Here is an 18763-nt window from a genome sequence, read left to right as displayed (position 1 = left end):
TCTATGGTGCACATAATGTGGTCATAGGTCAGCACAAGTCATAGGGTGACTTGACAGTGTCGCAAGATTTGCAGCTGCAAGCACAAACACCTGGAATGTTACAAACTGTTACAATATGTACCTGGAATGTTACAAAATAACCTGGAATGTTACAGAATGTTACAAAACAACCTGAAATGTTACAAAATGATACAAAAATAACCTGGAATGTTACCAAGTGTTACAAAAAATCCTGGAATGTTATAAACTAACCCAGAATGTTACAAAATGTTACAAAATAACCTGGAATGTTGCAAACAGTTCCAAACTGTACCTAGAATGTTACAAAACAATCCGGAATGATACAGATTTTTACAAAAATAACCCAAAATGTTACAAAATGTTACGTAATAACCTGGACTGTTACAAATGTTTTTCAAAATAACCTGGAATGTTACAACACGTTACAAGATAACCTGGCCTGTAACAAAAATGTTACAAAATAATCTGGGATGTTACAAAATGTTACAAAATATCCTGGAGTGTTACAGAATGTTACGTAATAACCTGGACTCTTACAAAATGTTACAAAATGTTACAAAATAACATGGACTGTTACAAAAATGTTACAAAATAACCTGGAATGTTACAAAATGTTAGAAAATAACTTGGAATGTTATAAAACATTACAAAATTACCTGGAATGTTATAAAGTGTTAGAAACTAACCTGGAATATTAAAAAAAAATGTTACAAATAACCTGTAAGGTTACAAAATGTTACAAATAACCTGGAATGTTACCAAATGCTGAAACGTAACCTGGAATAACCTGGACTGTTACAGAATATTAAAAAGAAACCTGAAATGTTACAAATTGTTACAAAATGACTTGGAATGTTACAAAATGTTACCGGATAACATGGAATGTTACAAAATGTAAACCTGGAATATTACAAAATGTTACATAATTCCCATGCATCTGATATTTTATCAACTTTCCAGCTCTGAGCTACCGCCCGCTCTGATTGCAACAAGGGGGAGGAACGTCATATAATAAATCCCACAGTTCCAGAATGTTCTTGTCATTTTCAGTTTCAATGAAGTATATTTAAATCATTGCGGTTGGTATTTTTTCATGTCTTAGGTAAAATAGGGCATTACGTTGTGTGATAGTAGATGTTTTTCCTCCATAAACGCGTGGTGTAAAACCTAAAAAAAATACACTCCCCCTGCTCACTGTAACATTCATTAACGATTAATCACCCATTTATTAATGTCAAGTAGGATATTTATACAATCTAAATAGATCAGTGGTTCAAAATTTGGTATAGACACTTGTTATGTGGGGATTCTTGGACTAGGGTCAAAATTGACCCAGACCATACTGCGAAGGCATAGAATCTGAACAGTATGTAAGGGTTAACGTTCAAAAGCTTTCAATGAGATCCGGCGTCGTCCTTCTAAATTCCAGCGAGTACAGACCCAGAGCTATCACACTTTCCTCGTATGATAACCCTTTCAATTCCGGAATCATCCTTGGGAATAAAGGATCAGCCATGATTGAATGGCGGAACAGATTCGATGGGCCAAATGAGCTAATTCTGCTCAGTTATCATATGGACGTATCCCTTTGTTTTACCGCAGTCCTCCGTATCCTACCGTTCACTCTGTAGGACCCTGGTAGTTCCTACCGAAATGCAACATCACGGACGTGGGAGGCGACAACACGCTCAGGGTTCTACGGAGCATTGATAAGTGGAGCTGTCATTGTCTGCAAGTGCATAAATCCCCCAGGATGGAAATGTTTATTCCCAGTTGGCATAATTGTTACGTAATTCCAGGAAAATATAATTTGGATGGGGGTGTAATTTATAATAAATAGTATGTAAAACAGGACAGTCAATATAACATATAAATACAGTTGTGTCAGCACGAATTAATCAATCTGATGGCCTGGTTGAAGAAGCAGTCCCGGAGCCTGTTGGTCCTGGCTTTTATGCTGCGGTACCGTTTCCCAGATGGTAGCAGCTGGAACAGTTTGTGGTTGGGGTGACTCGGGTCCCCAATGATCCTTCGGGCCCTTTCTACACCCCTGTCTTTGTAAATGTCCTGAATAGTGGGAAGTTCACATCTACAGATGCACTGGGCTGTCCGCGCCACTCTCTGCAGAGTCCTGTGATTAAGGGAAGTACAGTTCCCATACCAGGCAGTGATGCAGCCAGTCAGGATGCTCTCAGTTGTGCCCCTGTAGAAAGTCCTCAGGATTTAGGGACTCATGCCAAACTTCCTCAACTGTCTGAAGTGAAAGAGGCGCTGTTATGCCTTTTTCACCACACAGCCGGTGTGCACAGGCCACGTAAGGTCCTCGGTGATGTGCACGCTAGGGTTACTGAATGGTTTATTGTATGTATTTATTTTTGAATAAAGTATTTTTTTATATTTCAAAATTTGAATAAAGTATATTTTGAAATTAAAAAAAATCTGTTCACTCTCTCAACCCCAGATCCATTGCTGCCAATAGGGGATTAGCCTGCCTCCATTCCTCCTTTAATTCACAACGGATGGTAAGTTGTGGTACAGAATGCAGGAAGAAGGATGTAATAGAGCAGAGTTTGCACATCTGATCCGCATCAGTGGCCAGTTTATCAGCTGCACCTGTAGACCTGCTCATTAATGCAAATATTCAATCAATGACGTGACCACAATGCAATGCATAATTAGCATGCATGCACAGTCAAGAGGTCCAGTTACAAACAAGAGAAAATCTGGGATGTATGGGGTTGAATTAGAAAGAGTTGCATCATTTAAATTTCTGGGAGTTATATTTGATTCACGATTAACATGGGCAGACCATATCAGGAAAGTTGAGGAGAAATGTAAAAAAGTAATAAATGTGATGAGATGTTTGACTGGTAGGTAATGGGGAGCAAGTTGTTCAGCTTTGAAGAGAATGTATGTGGCTTTAGTAAGATCTGTATTGGATTATGGAAATATAGTATATGGATCAGCAGCTAGGTCTCTTATAAGGAAACTGGATGTGATTCAGGCTCAGGCCTTGGGAGTGTGCAGTGGGGCTTTTAAAACGTCACCAGTGTCAGCCCTACAGGTAGAAATGGGAATAATGCCTTTGGAACTAAGAAGGATGCAACTGATGGCAAACTACTGGGCTAATTTGCAGGGGCACAATGATTCTCACCCTACTAAAGGAGTGTTGCAGGAGTGCTGGGAAAATGGGAGGTTTCAGAGGGATACCTTTAGTCGGGTAGGGAATGACATCACGAAAGAATGTGGAGTATTTGATCTGAGGATAAGTCCTTCAGTAGTTTATCCGGTTGTAGCTCCATGGAAGCTTGTATGGCCTGACATAGACTGGCATTTGTTAGAGGTAAAAAGGAAAGAAAGATATAAAACAGATTTGGTAAATTCATTTAACTGTCATGTGATGGAAAAGTATAGTGATTATACTCACATTTATACGGATGGCGCGAAGGAACCTGCAACAGGAGTGACAGGGTTTGGGGTGGTCATACCAGCAAAAGAAATTGGAATCAGCAGAAGAACATCTAATAAGTTAGGAGTGTTTACAGTGGAGATGCTGGCGGTGTTGGTTGCGTTGCAATGGGTTCAGAAAGCCAGACAAGTCAAAGCATTGATATGTTCAGATTCATCCTCAGTTCTAGCAAGTTTAAGGTCTTTTCACACAAACAGTCGGTAAGATGTACTTTATGAAGTCCTTCAGTTAGTTACAAGAATTGCAAATCAGGGAGGTCAGGTAAAATTTCTATGGGTTTCAGCGCATGTAGTGCTGAAGGGGAATGAGAGGGTGGATGAGTTGGCAAAGAAGGCGTTAAAGAAAGAAAATGTGGAAATGCACATTAGTATCAGTAAAGCAGAGGTTAAGTGTGTAATCCGGGAAAAAGTCAACCGAATGTGGCAAGAAAGATGGGACAGGGAGGGGAAAGGGAGTCATTTATATCAAATACAAAAGAGTGTTGCAGTTACTAGGGTAGGTAATGGAAACAGAAGAGAGGAAATTGTGTGGACTAGGTTAAGGCTGGGGCATTGTGCATTAAACAAAACATCGAAAATGATCGGGAAACACCAGACAGGATTGTGTGAGGAATGTCAGGAAGAGGAGTCAGTAGAACATGTAGTTTTGTGTTGCAGGAAGTATGGGATACAGAGAGAGATGATGAGAAATAAATTAAGAGAGTTGGGGATGCAGGAATTCACATTAAAAGGGTTGCTGGGCATGGGTGAGAGAGCACAAGTCCGGGTATTTTTAGCATTTTTAAGGGGTACAGGGATTTTTTATAGAATATGACGAATAAACAGGAATAGGATACTAGGATAGTCAAAGATGGGAGGGTGAAGTGTGTGTGTGTGTGTGTGATGTCTAGTGCACATTCTGGAGCAGAGGGTGGCGGTAATGCACCATTAAGCTGGATGCCAACCGCCGTAAAACCAAATACAGACAGACAGACAGAGAAAATCTGCAGGCGTGGGAAATCAAGAGGTTCAGTTGTTATTCAGAGCAACCAGCAGTAAGAAGTGTGGTCTGAGTGACTTTGACCGTGAAATGGTTGATGGTGCATTCCGGAATAATCTGATTACCTCAGCAAGTGCGAACCTCCTGCGATTTTCAAGCACAACAGTCTCTCGAGTTTACAGCTAATGGCACGAAGAATAAAATAACAAGAAAACACACACACACACACACACACACACACACGCAGAGAGCAGCAGTTCTGTCGGCGGAGGCGCCGTGTTAATGGGAGAGGTCAGGGGAGAATGGTCAGACTGGTTCAAGCGGACAGGAGGGCGACAGTAAAAGCCACGCGTTATGACTGTGGCGTGCAGTAAAGCACCCTCGAACGACAAGACGTCGTGCTTTGCAGTGAATAGCCTACAACAGCGGGAGATCAGGAGCTTACGTTCAGCGGCAACTTACTAAGGGAACTGGCATGAAGTCTATGGAATTGAGGGAATCAAGTAGTGAGATCATGGAAAATGTACAGATTGAAAAGGAGGAGGTGCTTGCTGTCTTGAGGAAAATTAAAGTGGATAAATCCCCGGGACCTGACAGAGTTTTCCCTCGGACCTTGAAGGAGACTAGTGTTGAAATTGCGGGGGCCCTGGCAGAAATATTTAAAATGTCGCTGTCTATAGGTGAAGTGCCGGAGGATTGGAGAGTGGCTCATGTTGTTCCGTTGTTTAAAAAAGGATTGAAAAGTAATCCGGGAAATTATAGGCCAGTAAATTTAACGTCGGTAGTAGGTAAATTATTGGAGGGAGTACTAAGAGACAGAATCTACAAGCATTTGGATAGACAGGGACTTATTAGGGAGAGTCAACATGGCTTTGTGCGTGGTAAGTCATGTTTGACCAATCTATTGGAGTTTTTTGAGGAGGTTACCAGGAAAGTGGATGAAGGGAAGGCAGTGGATATTGTCTACATGGATTTCAGTAAGGCCTTTGATAAGGTCCCACATGGGAGGTTAGTTAGGAAAATTCAGTCGCTAGGTATACATGGAGAGGTAGTAAATTGGATTAGACATTGACTCAATGGAAGAAGCCAAAGAGTGGTGGTAGAGAATTGCTTCTCTGAGCAGAGGTCTGTGACTAGTGGTGTGCCACAGGGATCAGTGCTGGGTCCATTGTTATTTGTCATCTATATCAATGATCTGGATGATAATGTGGTAAATTGGATCAGCCAATTTGCTGATGATACAAAGATTGGAGGTGTAGTAGACAGTGAGGAAGGTTTTCAGAGCCTGCAGAGGGACTTGGACCAGCTGGAAGAATGGGCTGAAAAATGGCAGATGGAGTTTCATACAGACAAGTGTGAGGTATTGCACTTTGGAAGGACACACCAAGGTAGAACATACAGGGTTAATGGTAAGGCACTGAGGAGTGCAGTGGAACAAAGGGATCTGGGAATACAGATACAAAATTCCCTAAAAGTGGCATCACAAGTAGATAGGGTCGTAAAGAGAGCTTTTGGTACATTGGCCTTTATTAATCAAAGTATTGAGTATAAGAGCTGGAATGTTATAATGAGGTTGTATGAGGCATTGGTGAGGCCGAATCTGGAGTATTGTGTTCAGTTTTGGTCACCAAATTACAGGAAGGATATAAATAAGGTTGAAATAGTGCAGAGAAGGTTTACAAGGATGTTGCCGGGACTTGAGAAACTCAGTTACAGAGGAAGGTTGAATAGGTTAGGACTTTATTCCCTGGAGCATAGAAGAATGAGGGGTGATTTGATAGAGCTATATAAAATTATGATGGGTATAGATAGAGTGAATGCAAGCAGGCTTTTTTCCACTGAGGCAAGGGGAGAAAAAAAAACAGAGGACATGGGTTAAGGGTGAGGGGGGAAAAGTTTAAAGGGAATATTAGGGGGGGCTTCTTCACACAGAGAGTGCTGGGAGTATGGAATGAGCTGCCAGATGAGGTGGTAAATGCGGGTTCTTTTTATCATTTAAGAATACATTGGACAGATACATGGATGGGAGGTGCATGGAGGGATATGGTCCGTGTGCAGGTCAGTGGGACTAGGCATAAAATGGTTCGGCACAGCGAAGAAGGGCCAAAAGGCCTGTTTCTGTTCTGTAGTTTCTATGGTTAATTCGGCACCTCCTGTACTTTGTGTCAAGCATAATCAAAAATTGCCCCTTTTAAAATCTGTCTTTTAGTACACAACTAGGTCCACCTCTGCAGGCACTGAGGGACGGATTCGACGGGCTGAAAGGCCGCAGCCAGTTGTTTTGTGTGTTCACTCCTCCGACCACGGCTGGCGCTGTCGGGAACAGGCAGTGTTGCTACATTGTGCTCCAGTCCTTCCGCGTAAGAGCGGTTTTATCCCGTGACTCAGTATGTGAGGTTTTCCCGGGATCGTTCGGCAGCGGTCTTTGAATGACGGTAAGAAAGGGTCTCCATCTCCAATTACCCGAGAACCCCAGTTACCAAGTGTACATGTTTGCTGCAACGCCGCGTTTACAGGAAACGGGGAGAATCGATACCAGGGGGTGGGGAATCGATACCGTGCGGAGCTGGAACTGGTCAGGAAGTGGGGCTGAGCTGGAGCTGCCGAGGGTTCTCCGACTCTCTCGGTTTTAAAGCGGACGGCACGGATTTTGCCGCAGGATTTAATTGCTGAACGAGAACAGAGTGACAGATCTCGGGAAGTTAAAGGTGTCAGAAGACCTCGTTAGTTTCCGGTCCGGGAGCGTGATCTCGAATGGAAGTACCAGAGTTGAGCTGAAAAGGTCCTCTGGGTTTGCGATCGGGAGGTGAGTGTGCCACTTGGGTGGAAAATCGTGTATTTCCGCATTCCTCGGCAGGGTAGAGGAGGCATCAGGCAGTCAGGGAAGTGTGGGCCCCGCGGGAAAAGGCAATCCCAACCCCCCCCCCCCCCCGATGGAGTACGGACCCCAAGAACGGAGAGTGTGTGACCTGTGGTGAATGGATCCCGGGGATCGGGCAGTGAGCGACGCGGGGTCAGTGCGTGAGTCCCGGGGGTCTAATCCTGTGTGAACCGCAAAAGGACTTGTGCAAGCGGTAAGATCCTGCGCGACCCCGTTAGGTGAGGGTCTGCTTTCCCCAAAGTATTTCAAGTACTTGACTGCAGTTTTGATTAAAACGTTTTCATCGCTGCACTTGAAATTGTGCCACGGAGTTGCACTTTGAACCGCAATTGTAATCTGTCAGTGTCACTGGTGAGTGTGAGCCACGTTACCTTAACTCTCTCGCTGGACTGTCTCCTGCCAATGTTGTTATTTTGGCGTCAATAACAGTGGACTCCGTAACTGAGTGTTTACCAATTACTGACGTGCAGCCCCAGCCAGCCCTCCCCCACCCCTGTTGAAAGCTAGTGACCCTATTCCCGTTATTTTCGCTGCCGTATTTTAATCCGGATTTTGTACTGAACAGGGAACGACTGAGCTGCAATGGGGGCGAGTCAGGACAAGGCTCCCGAGCCTGCAAGCTCTGCAGCCGGGCACAGCGTTCAATCTTCACACATCCGTCCCGGTGAACAAGTGCGTATTCCGGGCCCTGACCCGCGGCGCGGATATTATTATTACGCGGTGGCCGGCACCAGAGACCCCGTTCAGAGCCCTGCTACGAGTGTGCGGCATCGGCCCGCAGGAACTGCTCCTCCAGGAATTACTGCTTTTACCAGGAGCGCTACCACGAGCAGCCCTCAAAACATTGTCCACGTTGCAGGTTAGTGGATCAATATTCTTTCAAAACAACTTAAATCATAAAACATAGTGTAGATGCCCTGTTGCAGACATCCCACCCTACAAAAACTCATTTCAGGGAGGTAGCAGCCACGGCCCCCGCAACCCCATATCCACCCCCACCTCCCGTCGACCTCCAAGGGTGTATGTAATACTTTGTTTAGTGATTTTGTCTAATCTGTAAACCAAGTTGGGTATATGCAGAAAATATGACATTAAAATACGTACATAGTCATAGTAGTCATAGTCATACCTTATTGATCCCGAGGGAAATTGGGTTTGGTCACAGTTGCACCAACCAATAATTGAGTATAAATATTGCGATATAAAATCATAAATAATTAAATAATAATATGTAAATTCTGCCAGATGGAAATATTTAAATAACGTTAGCTCTGTTAATGAACGAATGACACCTGTTAAACTCACCTCAACATGTCTTTTACATTTTAACTCACCATGGGCAACAGAAAAGTCACTGTTGCAAACAGTGCAGCCAGCAACACTGTCATTATTTTTGAGGTCGACTGTATAGCCCGCCCACAGAGAAAACTGACAGGTCTTCTTAGCACGAAGAGAGACCAATCAGGATGCTCGCTCTCCCTCTCCAAAAAATCGATTCGCAGGATATTGTATATAATTTCCAGGCATCAGGGAGCCACTATCAATATGCGGAAGACTCCTGGAACTTCCGGGAGAGGTGGGAAGTCTGCTGTTGTAGGTATATCGATGAACATCATAGATTCTGAGAGTTACACTGCAGAAGTCCCATGGTTTGTAGTTCTCGCTTGACCACGTGGGTTTCGTCCGGGTGTGTGATTTCCTCCCACACTCCAAAGACCTACAGGTTGGTAGTTTAATAGGTCATTGTGAAATTGTACTGTGATTAGGCTAGGATTAAAGGCTAATTTATACATGTGCGTACTTGCTTACACCGTAGCCTACGCAAGCAGGCTATACCGTTGTGAGCATTTATACTTGTATGTTGGTGTGTCTGCATCTCTCTGCAATTCAACGCCAAAACACTATGCCACTGTGTTGAGTTTCTTGGTGCTGAGTTTCAACACGGAGAAACTCAAATTTCAAACAATGGCGACTGAAACTGAAGGAGAGTGAATTTCCTGTGCTTGTCCGGCCACTGAGAGACATGGACGAGGAAATGCATTTCAAATATTTTCAGATGTCGGCGGGTAGATTTGACGATTTGGTTCATTGTCTCCAACCATTTATTTTGCATTAGTGTACGCACATTATAGTCAGAGACTTGAAATCACCATTAGAGTTTTAGCTTCAGGCTGTAGCAGCCAGCTACAAACGGGTGTCAAGCACGGGGTCCTCCATAATTTTGAAGATCTGTAAAGCTTTATGGAAAGCATTGCAGCCAGAGTTCCTTCCCTGCCCTTCAGTCGCCCAATGGGAAGCTATTGCAGTGTAGGAGGAAATGCGATGCTACCAAGCGGACCAATCACAGTTGTTGCGGCCTGCGTCGCCGCGACGCATAGTTACATTTTGGGAGAGGTGCGCGTCAGGCTACGGCATAGAGTTCAGAGTAGAGTACAGCATAGCGTATGCAGCTACACTGTACCTACGGCGTACATTTGACGCACAAGTATACATTGGCCTTAAGTCAGGGATTTGCTGCTTAGCATTGCTCAAAGGGCCGCAAGGACCTGTTCAGCACTGTGGCACAATAAAATTAAGACAAAAAAAAAATGAAATGACCCTGTAACACTAACCACTGAGTTTGGCAGCTCGTTCAATGTGCACAGAATTCTATCTGGCCGATGGTTGAATAACAAACAAGAGAAAATCTGCAGGTGCTGGAAATCGAAGTGGTACACACGCAATGCTGGAGGAACTCAGCAGGCCAGGCTGCATTGACAGAAAAGAGTACACTTCAATTTCCACTTGCACCTTCCCCTCTTACCTTTGTCCTCTGCTCTCAAGTTCTAGGTTTCTCCAGCCTGAAACCAAAACACCACTGAGTATTCTTCTTGTCTGTACCACTTGAGGTTTATATAACTGAACATGGAAACCTACAGTACATTACAGGCCCTTCGGACCACAACGTTCTGCCAAAAAATGTAAACTGCCTAGAATTAACCTACCACATAGCCCTCTATTTTTCTAAGCTCTATGTAGCTATCTAAGAGTCTCTTGAAAGACCCTATCGTATCCGCCTCTACCACCGTCACCGGCAGCCCATTCCACGCACTCTGTGTGAAAGACTTACCCCCGCCTCTAGCAATGTCCCAGGCAAGAGCATTCCACGCACCTGCCACCCTCTGTATGAAAAACTTGCCCCTGACTTCCCCTCTATACCTACTTCCAGCACTTTAAATCTATGCCCACTCCAGTTAGCCACCTCAGCCCTGGGGAAAAGCCTTTGACTATCCACATGATCTATGCCTCTCATCATCTTGTACACCTCTGTGAGGTCACCTCTCATCCTCCGTCGCTGCAAGGAGAAGAGGCCGAGTTCACTCAACCGATTCTCATAAGGCACGCTCTCCAATCCAGGCAACGTCCTTGTCAGTCTCCTCTGCAGTCTGTCTGCAGTATGCACATCCTTCCTGTAGTGAGGTAACGAGAACTGAACACAGTACTCCAAGTAGGGTCTGACCAAGGTCTTATATAGCTGTGACATTACCTCACTTCTCTTGAATTCAATCCCGCGGCTGATGAATGCCAGCACACCATAGGCCTTTTCTTCTTGGGTTAACCCTCAGTTACCTGTGTTCCAAGAACTGCAATTCTTCCCTGCCAAACTCTCCCTAGAACGCAGCCCCTTGGTCTTGGCAACTTGCTTCTGCACCTTTTCTCGCTGCTAGCCATCCACCCTGTAGCAGCTTGACCAAATGAGAACGCGATACCCCACTGGCGGCATTGCCAATGTCAACTTGGCATCCAAGCACCTATACTCAATGCACTGACTGAAGAAGCCCCATGCACCAAATGCGTTCTTTACCATCCCGTCTCTCTGTAATACTACGTGCAGGGAACTATATCGAGACGCTCGTAGGTACCTTGTTTTACAACACTCACCAGGGAGTGTGGAATATTCAACCCTGGTCTGACTAAACATAATACAAGAGCATACACAGTACCTTGCAAAAGATTTGGGCACATCTATGCAGACCATACGACACAGGAGCTGAATTGGGCCTTCTGGCCCATTGTGTCTGTTTCACCATTCAATCATTGCTGATCCTTTTTTTTCCCCCTCCTCAACCCCATTCCCTGGCTATCTCCCTGTAACCTTTGATGCCCTGTCCAATGAATAACCAATCAATCTCTGCCTTAAATACACCCAAAAACCTGGCCTCTACATGTGCCAGTGGTACAAAGTCCACTAATTCACCAACTCCTGGCTAAAGAAATTTCTCCACATTTCTGTTTTAAATGGATACCCCCTCTATCCTGAGGCTGTGCCCTCTTGTCCTAGACTCCCCCACCATGGGAAACATTCTTTCCACAACTACTCTATTTAAGCCTTTCAATATTGAAACTTTCGGAGATCTACCCAGACCCCCACCCTTCTAAATTTCAGCGAGTATGGACCTAGAGCCATCAAACGTTCCTCGTCTGTTAACCCTTTCATTCCTGGAATAATTCATGTGAACAGCCTCTGGACCCTCTCCAGTGTCAGCACATTTTTTATCTAGATGAGGGGCCCAAAACTGTTCACAATGCACAAGGTGAGGCCTCACCAGTGCCTTATAAAGCCTCAGCATCACAGTCCTGCTCTGGAGTAGCTAGAGGATCTGAGATTTGCACAGGACTGAATTTGCCAATGTGGAGCAGAGTGAGTTTGCAAATCTGCTGGGAGCAAAGGATGTTGGGAATGGCGAGGGTGGAGCATCACCAGAGGGGTGTGGGACAGTTGACAGAGAAAGAGTGCCATGGGCAGGATGCGGGTGTGGTACATTTTGACGTGCATTCAAACACACCCAGTGCTGAGGCACCAGTCAAGGTAAATTGATTCTGAGCAACTGGTTTATGGATCGATGCAGAATTTCTTTTGGTGTTACGTGCTCCCCTCCCTCTCCCTTCCACTTTACCAAACCATGATTCCCCTTTCCCTGCCCCCTTCCCACTCTCAGTCCACAATAGAGACCCGTATCAGAATCTGATTTATCATCGCTTATATATGTCATGAAATTTGTTTTTTTTTTCACAGCAGCAGTACAATGCAATACATAAAATTGCAGTACTGTGCAACCTAGCTATATATATGTGCCTTGCATTTTTGCACGGTACTGTATTGAACTGCATTGAATTTAATTTTCCATTCAATTGGTCCACTTAATAATCTGATAGACATCACTTTGTAACCTTTGATAGTCTTCATTATCTATGTATCCACACGTTTTAATTTCATCTCCAAGTTTGTTATTTTTTTTTAAAGGGGCTTACCACTAAAGGAATCTACACAGCCCCACTGGTCACAGTGCAACCAACAAACTTCCACCATCATTCCCTGCTTCCTCAATCAAGTCATTTGTGGAAGCAGGCGATGATGGTGGAATGTTACTCACCATACAACATAGGAGCAGAATTAGGCCATTTGGCCCATCGAGCCTGCTCCGCCATTCAATCATGGCTGATCTTTTTTCCCCTCCTCAACCGCGTACCCCGGCCTTCTCCCTGTAGCCTTTGATGCCATGTCCACTGAAGAACCTATCAATCTCTCTCTTAAATACTGAGCCAGCCCTACCATGAGATCTAACATTCCCGACTGCATTTCCATGCATGACCATTCTGATGGCCACATAGGCAACATCCACCATCTATCCTCATCAGTACTCAGTGTAAACTCTTTGGAACATGCTCTAACCAATTTCGGAGCTGCAATTTCCCATGCACAAAACCTTGCTGACTGTCCCAAATCAGTTCTTGTCAGAACACTGATTGATACCTCCTGTCCCTCAAAGTCCCCTCCATTAACTTGTCCACCACTGATGTCCAGCTCACCGCCCTTTTGTTCTCTGGCTCGGCTTTGCTACCGCTCTTAAACAAATGTCTATACTTGGTGCATCACCAATGGGAAAACAGTCTCCTTAAAGTTCTCTATAGTTCCATTGTCCGTTCCCCATTAGATAAGAGACACATTTTTCTCAAGATCTGGAAATCATCCACTTCAATATGCTTCAAGACTGACAGTATTGAATTGAATTGATGTTATTACTTACATCCTTCATATACATAACGAGTAAAGATCTTTATGTTACATATCCTTCTAAATGTGCAATGTGCAATTTATAGTAATTTGTAATAAGTACTATGTACAATAATATGACATCGAAATACAGTTGCATCAGCATGAATTAATCAGTCTGATGGCCTGGTGGAAGAGGTTGTCCTGAGGTCTGTTGGTCTTGGCGTTTCCTGGATGGTAGTGCTTTGTGGTTGGGGTGACTCAGATCCCCAGTGATTCTTCAGGTCCATTTAACACACCCGTCTTTGTATTTGTCCTGAGTAGCGGGAAGCTCACGTCTACAGATGCGCTGGGCTGTCCGCACCACTCTCCGCAGGGTCCTGCGATTGAGGGAAGTACAGTTCCCAGACCAGGCGGTGATGCAGCCAGTCAGGATGCTCTCAGTTGTCCCCCCTGTAGAAAGTCCTCAGGATGTGGGGACTCATACCGAACTTGTTCAACCGTCTGAGGTGAAAAAGGCGCTCTTGTGCCACCTTCACCACACAGCCAGTGTGCACCATGTTTATTTCTGATCAATTAATCTCACTATTAAATTCGTGCCTAGGGTGAAGGACTGGGAACTTGGATGTCTGTGTATAACTTCGTGAGTTGTTGGCTGAGTCACAGAATTGAATTGAATTGACTTCATTTCTTACATCTTTCACATACATGAGGAGTAAAAATATTTACGTTTCGTCTCCATCTGAATGTGCAATGAGCCAGTCATAGTCATTTATAATGATTTATAATAAATAGAACAGTCAATGTAATACAGAGAACATTCAAGTCAGTATCAGTTCATCAGTCTGATGGCCTGGTGGAAGAAGCTGTCCCAGAGCCTGATGGTCCTGGCTTTTAAGCTGCAGTACCGCTTCCTGGATGGTAGAAGCTAGAACAGGTTGTGGGTGGGATCGCTTGAGTCTCCAGTGATCCTTCGGGCCCTTTTTACACACCTGTCTCTGTAAATGTCCTGAATAGTGGGAAGTTCACATCTACAGATGCGCTGGGCTGTCCGCACCACTCTCTGCAGAGTCCTGCGATTGAGGGAAGTACGGTTCCCACACCAGGCAGTGATGCAGACAGTCAGGACGCTCTCAATTGTGCCCCTGTAGAAAGTCCTTAGGATCTGGGGGCCCATATTAAACTTCTTCAACCATCTGAGATGAAAGAGGTGATGCGAACCCTTTTTCACCACACAACCAGTATGTACAGACCACGTGAGATCCTCGGTGATTTATGCTGAGGAACTTAAAGCTGTTCACCCTCTCAACCCCAGACCCATTGATGTCAATAGGGGTTAGCCTGTCTCCATTCCTCCTGTCGTCCACAATCAGCTCCTTTGCTTTTGTGACATTGAGGTTGTTTTTTTGACACCACTGTCAGGATCATGATTTCTTCCCTGTAGGCTGCCTTAATATTATTTGACGTTAGGCCAATCAGTGTAGTATCATCAGCAAATTTAATTAGCAGACTGGAGCTGTGGGTGGCGACACAGTCATGGGTGGACAGAAGGTAAAGGAGGGGTCTGAGGACACAGCCCTGAGGGGCAAATACGTTGACGGTCGGAGGGGCAGAAGTGAGGGAGCCCTTTCTTCCCAACTGCCAGTGATCTGACAGAAAGTCCAGGATCCAGGTGCACAAGGCAGGGTGAAGGCCGAGGTCTCTGAGTTTCTTGTCGAGCTTGGAGGGAATTATGGTGTTGAATGTACCCTGTAGTTGGAAAAATATAAACGGTCCAATATATCACAGATTATTTCCTTTAATTCCTTAAATCGCATGATATTCTCCATAGTAAAATATAACGAGAAAAAAATCAAAAAAAAATGTCACCCATCTCCATTGGCCTCCAACATAGTCAACCATATTGATCCTTAAAGATGCCAATTCTCTCTCTTGGGACACCATTTACTCTTAGTATACCTGTGAAATGCTTTTGGATTTTCCTTAACCTTAAGATGCATTTTGTGGCCTTTTTTTTCCCCTCCGTTATCCCTCACTTAATTATTCTGTGCTGTGCATTTATTATAATTACTAGTCATATTAGTGGGGATGTGGTAAAGACGAAGGAATAAGTTTTGTATTCTTGCTTACTTTGCGGCAGTTTCTACCTTGGGACAATGGAGGACATGTCTTTGCTGGCCACTTAAGGCCATCAAATGTCACCTCAAGACTTTTGGGAACAATTGCTTTCATTGGAACTGAGGGTGAGTCTCGGAAGTGCAACAACTTGGTCTGAGGTTGCATGCTGTCAGTAACTGTTTTGGTTTGCTGTTGGCACCACACTGTGTCAGCAAAGATTTCGACGGTAACCATGGAGCTGAGGGAGCGATTAAACAAACATGAGATGATGAAGGTCATTTCCCTGGGGGACATGAGAATATTTATGAAATCAGGGAACAAGATGTGACAATGTACACCCTACCCTCGTTATATGCGAGGGATACGTTCCTCGAAGTTGATGCATAATTTTTGAAATTTTCGTTATTTTTTTTCTCCAACGGCGTTCTGAGAGGCGGGACTGCGCAGGCGCGTGACGTCGGGCAGTGCAGCGCAGCAGATTTAAAAGGAACAGAGCCTCATAGAGCGGGCAGCATAGTTTGCAGGCTGCGGAGTGAGCCAGGAGCAGAGTGAAGACTTAAGGGCTTCGGCTCAACGGGCTTAGGCGGAAACAGGCGAGGAAGGTTTGGCATTCATTTTCTGTTGTTATTTGAGGAGAGGGGCAGTATGAGTGTGAGGGCAGTTTGTTGTTCTCGGTGTTGGATGTGGGAGGTCCTGGAGTCTCCAAGCCTCCCGGACGTCTACATCTGCGCCAAGTGCATCGAGATGCAGCTCCTAAGGGACCGCATTACAGAACTGGAGCTGCAGCTCGATGACCTTCGGCTGGTCAGGGAGAGTGAGGAGGTGATAGAGAGGAGTTGCAGGCAGGTGGTCACGCCGGGGCTACGGGAGGCAGACAAGTGGGTCACGGTTAGGAGGGGGAAGGGGAAAAGTCAGGTAATAGGGAGTACCCCGGTGGCTGTGCCCTTTAACAACAGGTACTCCTGTTTGAGTACTGTTGTGGGGGACAGCTTACCCGGGGGAAGCGACAGTGGCCGTGCCTCCGGCACAGAGTCTGGCCCTGTAGCTCAGAAGGGTAGGGCAAGGAAGAGGAGGGCAGTTGTGATAGGGGACTCGATAGTAAGAGGGTCAGATAGGCGATTCTGTGGACGCAGTCCAGAGACCCGGATGGTAGTTTGCCTCCCTGGTGCCAGGGTCCGGGATATTTCTGATCGTGTCCAAGATATCCTGAAGTGGGAGGGTGAGGAGCCAGAGGTCGTGGTACATATACGTACCAATGACATAGGTAGGAAAAGGGGTGAGGTCCTGAAAGGAGAATATAGGGAGCTAGGAAGGGAGTTGAGAAAAAGGACCGCAAAGGTAGTAATCTCGGGATTACTGCCTGTGCCACGCGACAGTGAGGGTAGGAATGCGATGAGGTGGAGGATAAATGCGTGGCTGAGGGATTGGAGCAGGAGGCAGGGATTCAAGTTTTTGGATCATTGGGACCTCTTTTGGCGCAGGCATGACCTGTACAAAAAGGACGGGTTACACTTGAATCCTAGGGGGACCAATATCCTGGCAGGAAAATTAGCAGGGGCTACTGGGGTGACTTTAAACTAGAATGGTTGGGGGGTGGGAATCAAATTAAAGAGGCTAGGCGAGAGGAGGTTAGTTCACAACAGGGGGATGGGAACCAGTGCAGAGAGCCAGAGGGGTGTAAAGTGAGGGTAGAAGCAAAAAGTACTATGGAGAAAAGTAAAAGTGGCAGGTCGTCAAATCCAGGGCAAGCATCAAAAAGGGCCACTTTTCAGCATAATTGTATAAGGGCTAAGAGAGTTGTAAAAGAGCACCTGAAGGCTTTGTGTGTCAATGCATGAGCATTCGTAACAAGGTGGATGAATTAAAAGTGCTGATTGTTATTAAACAATATGATATAGTTGGGATCACAGAGACATGGCTCCAGGGTGACCAGGGATGGGAGCTCAACATTCAGGGATATTCAATATTCAGGAGGGATAGACATGAAGGAAGGGGAGGTGGGGTGGCGTTGCTGGTTAAAGAAGAGATTAACGCAATAGAAAGGAAGGACATAAGCCGGGAAGATGTGGAATCGATATGGGTAGAGCTGCGTAACACTAAGGGGCAGAAGACGCTGGTGGGAATTGTGTACAGGCCACCTAACAGTAGTAGTGAGGTCGGAGATGGTATTAAACAGGAAATTAGAAATGTGTGCAATAAAGGAACAGCAGTTATAATGGGTGACTTCAATCTACATGTAGATTGGGTGAACCAAATTGGTAAAGGTGCTGAGGAAGAGGATTTCTTGGAATGTATGCGGGATGGTTTTTTGAACCAACATGTCGAGGAACCAACTAGAGAGCAGGCTATTCTGGACTGGGTTTTGAGCAATGAGGAAGGGTTAATTAGCAATCTTGTCGTGAGAGGCCCCCTGAGTAAGAGTGACCATAATATGGTGGAATTCTTCATTAAGATGGAGAGTGACGTGGTTAATTCAGAAACAAAGGTTCTGAACTTAAAGAAGGGTAACTTTGAAGGTATGAGACGTGAATTAGCTAAGATAGACTGGCAAATGACACTTAAAGGATTGACGGTGGATATGCAACGGCAAGCATTTAAAGGTTGCATGGATGAACTACAACAATTGTTCATCCCAGTTTGGCAAAAGAATAAATCAAGGAAGGTAGTGCACCCGTGGCTGACAAGAGAAATTAGGGATAGTATCAATTCCAAAGAAGAAGCATACAAATTAGCCAGAGAAAGTGGCTCACCTGAGGACTGGGAGAAATTCAGAGTTCAGCAGAGGAGGACAAAGGGCTTAATTAGGAAGGGGGAAAAAGATTATGAGAGAAAACTGGCAGGGAACATAAAAACAGACTGTAAAAGCTTTTATAGATATGTAAAAAGGAAAAGACTGGTAAAGACAAATGTAGGTCCCCTGCAGACAGAAACAGGTGAATTGATTATGGGGAGCAAGGACATGGCAGAGCAATTGAATAATTACTTTGGTTCTGTCTTCACTAAGGAGGACATAAATAATCTTCCAGAAATAGTAGGGGACAGAGGGTCCAGTGAGATGGAGGAACTGAGCGAAATACATGTTAGTAGGGAAGTGGTGTTAGGTAAATTGAAGGGATTGAAGGCAGATAAATCCCCAGGGCCAGATGGTCTGCATCCTAGAGTGCTTAAGGAAGTAGCCCAAGAAATAGTGGATGCATTAGTGATAATTTTTCAAAACTCGTTAGATTCTGGACTAGTTCCTGAGGATTGGAGGGTGGCTAAT

The 18763-nt window shown here is 44.9% G+C and overlaps 1 protein-coding gene across 3 annotated transcripts in view; it reads left to right on the top strand.

Annotated features, from left to right (window-relative positions):
- The first annotated feature begins 6806 nt into the window (after positions 1-6806).
- LOC140207201 (NACHT, LRR and PYD domains-containing protein 3-like) overlaps positions 6807-18763 on the top strand; it is a 91425-nt gene continuing 79468 nt past the window's right edge. Inside the window, exons 1-2 of one of the 3 annotated variants that reach the window (XM_072275566.1) lie at positions 6807-7274; positions 7915-8208. In XM_072275566.1, the coding sequence (XP_072131667.1) occupies positions 7932-8208 (277 nt within the window). In that variant the 5' untranslated portion in view covers positions 6807-7274; positions 7915-7931. The remainder of the gene's footprint in view (positions 7275-7914; positions 8209-18763) is intronic. The other 2 variants (XM_072275565.1, XM_072275564.1) reach the window with 2 other exon arrangements.

Source organism: Mobula birostris, chromosome 13, assembly GCF_030028105.1.
Source record: "Mobula birostris isolate sMobBir1 chromosome 13, sMobBir1.hap1, whole genome shotgun sequence".
Classification (NCBI taxonomy): domain Eukaryota; kingdom Metazoa; phylum Chordata; class Chondrichthyes; order Myliobatiformes; family Myliobatidae; genus Mobula; species Mobula birostris.
Note: the sequence above shows the minus strand (reverse complement) of the source record. Positions and strands in the feature narration are given on the sequence as shown.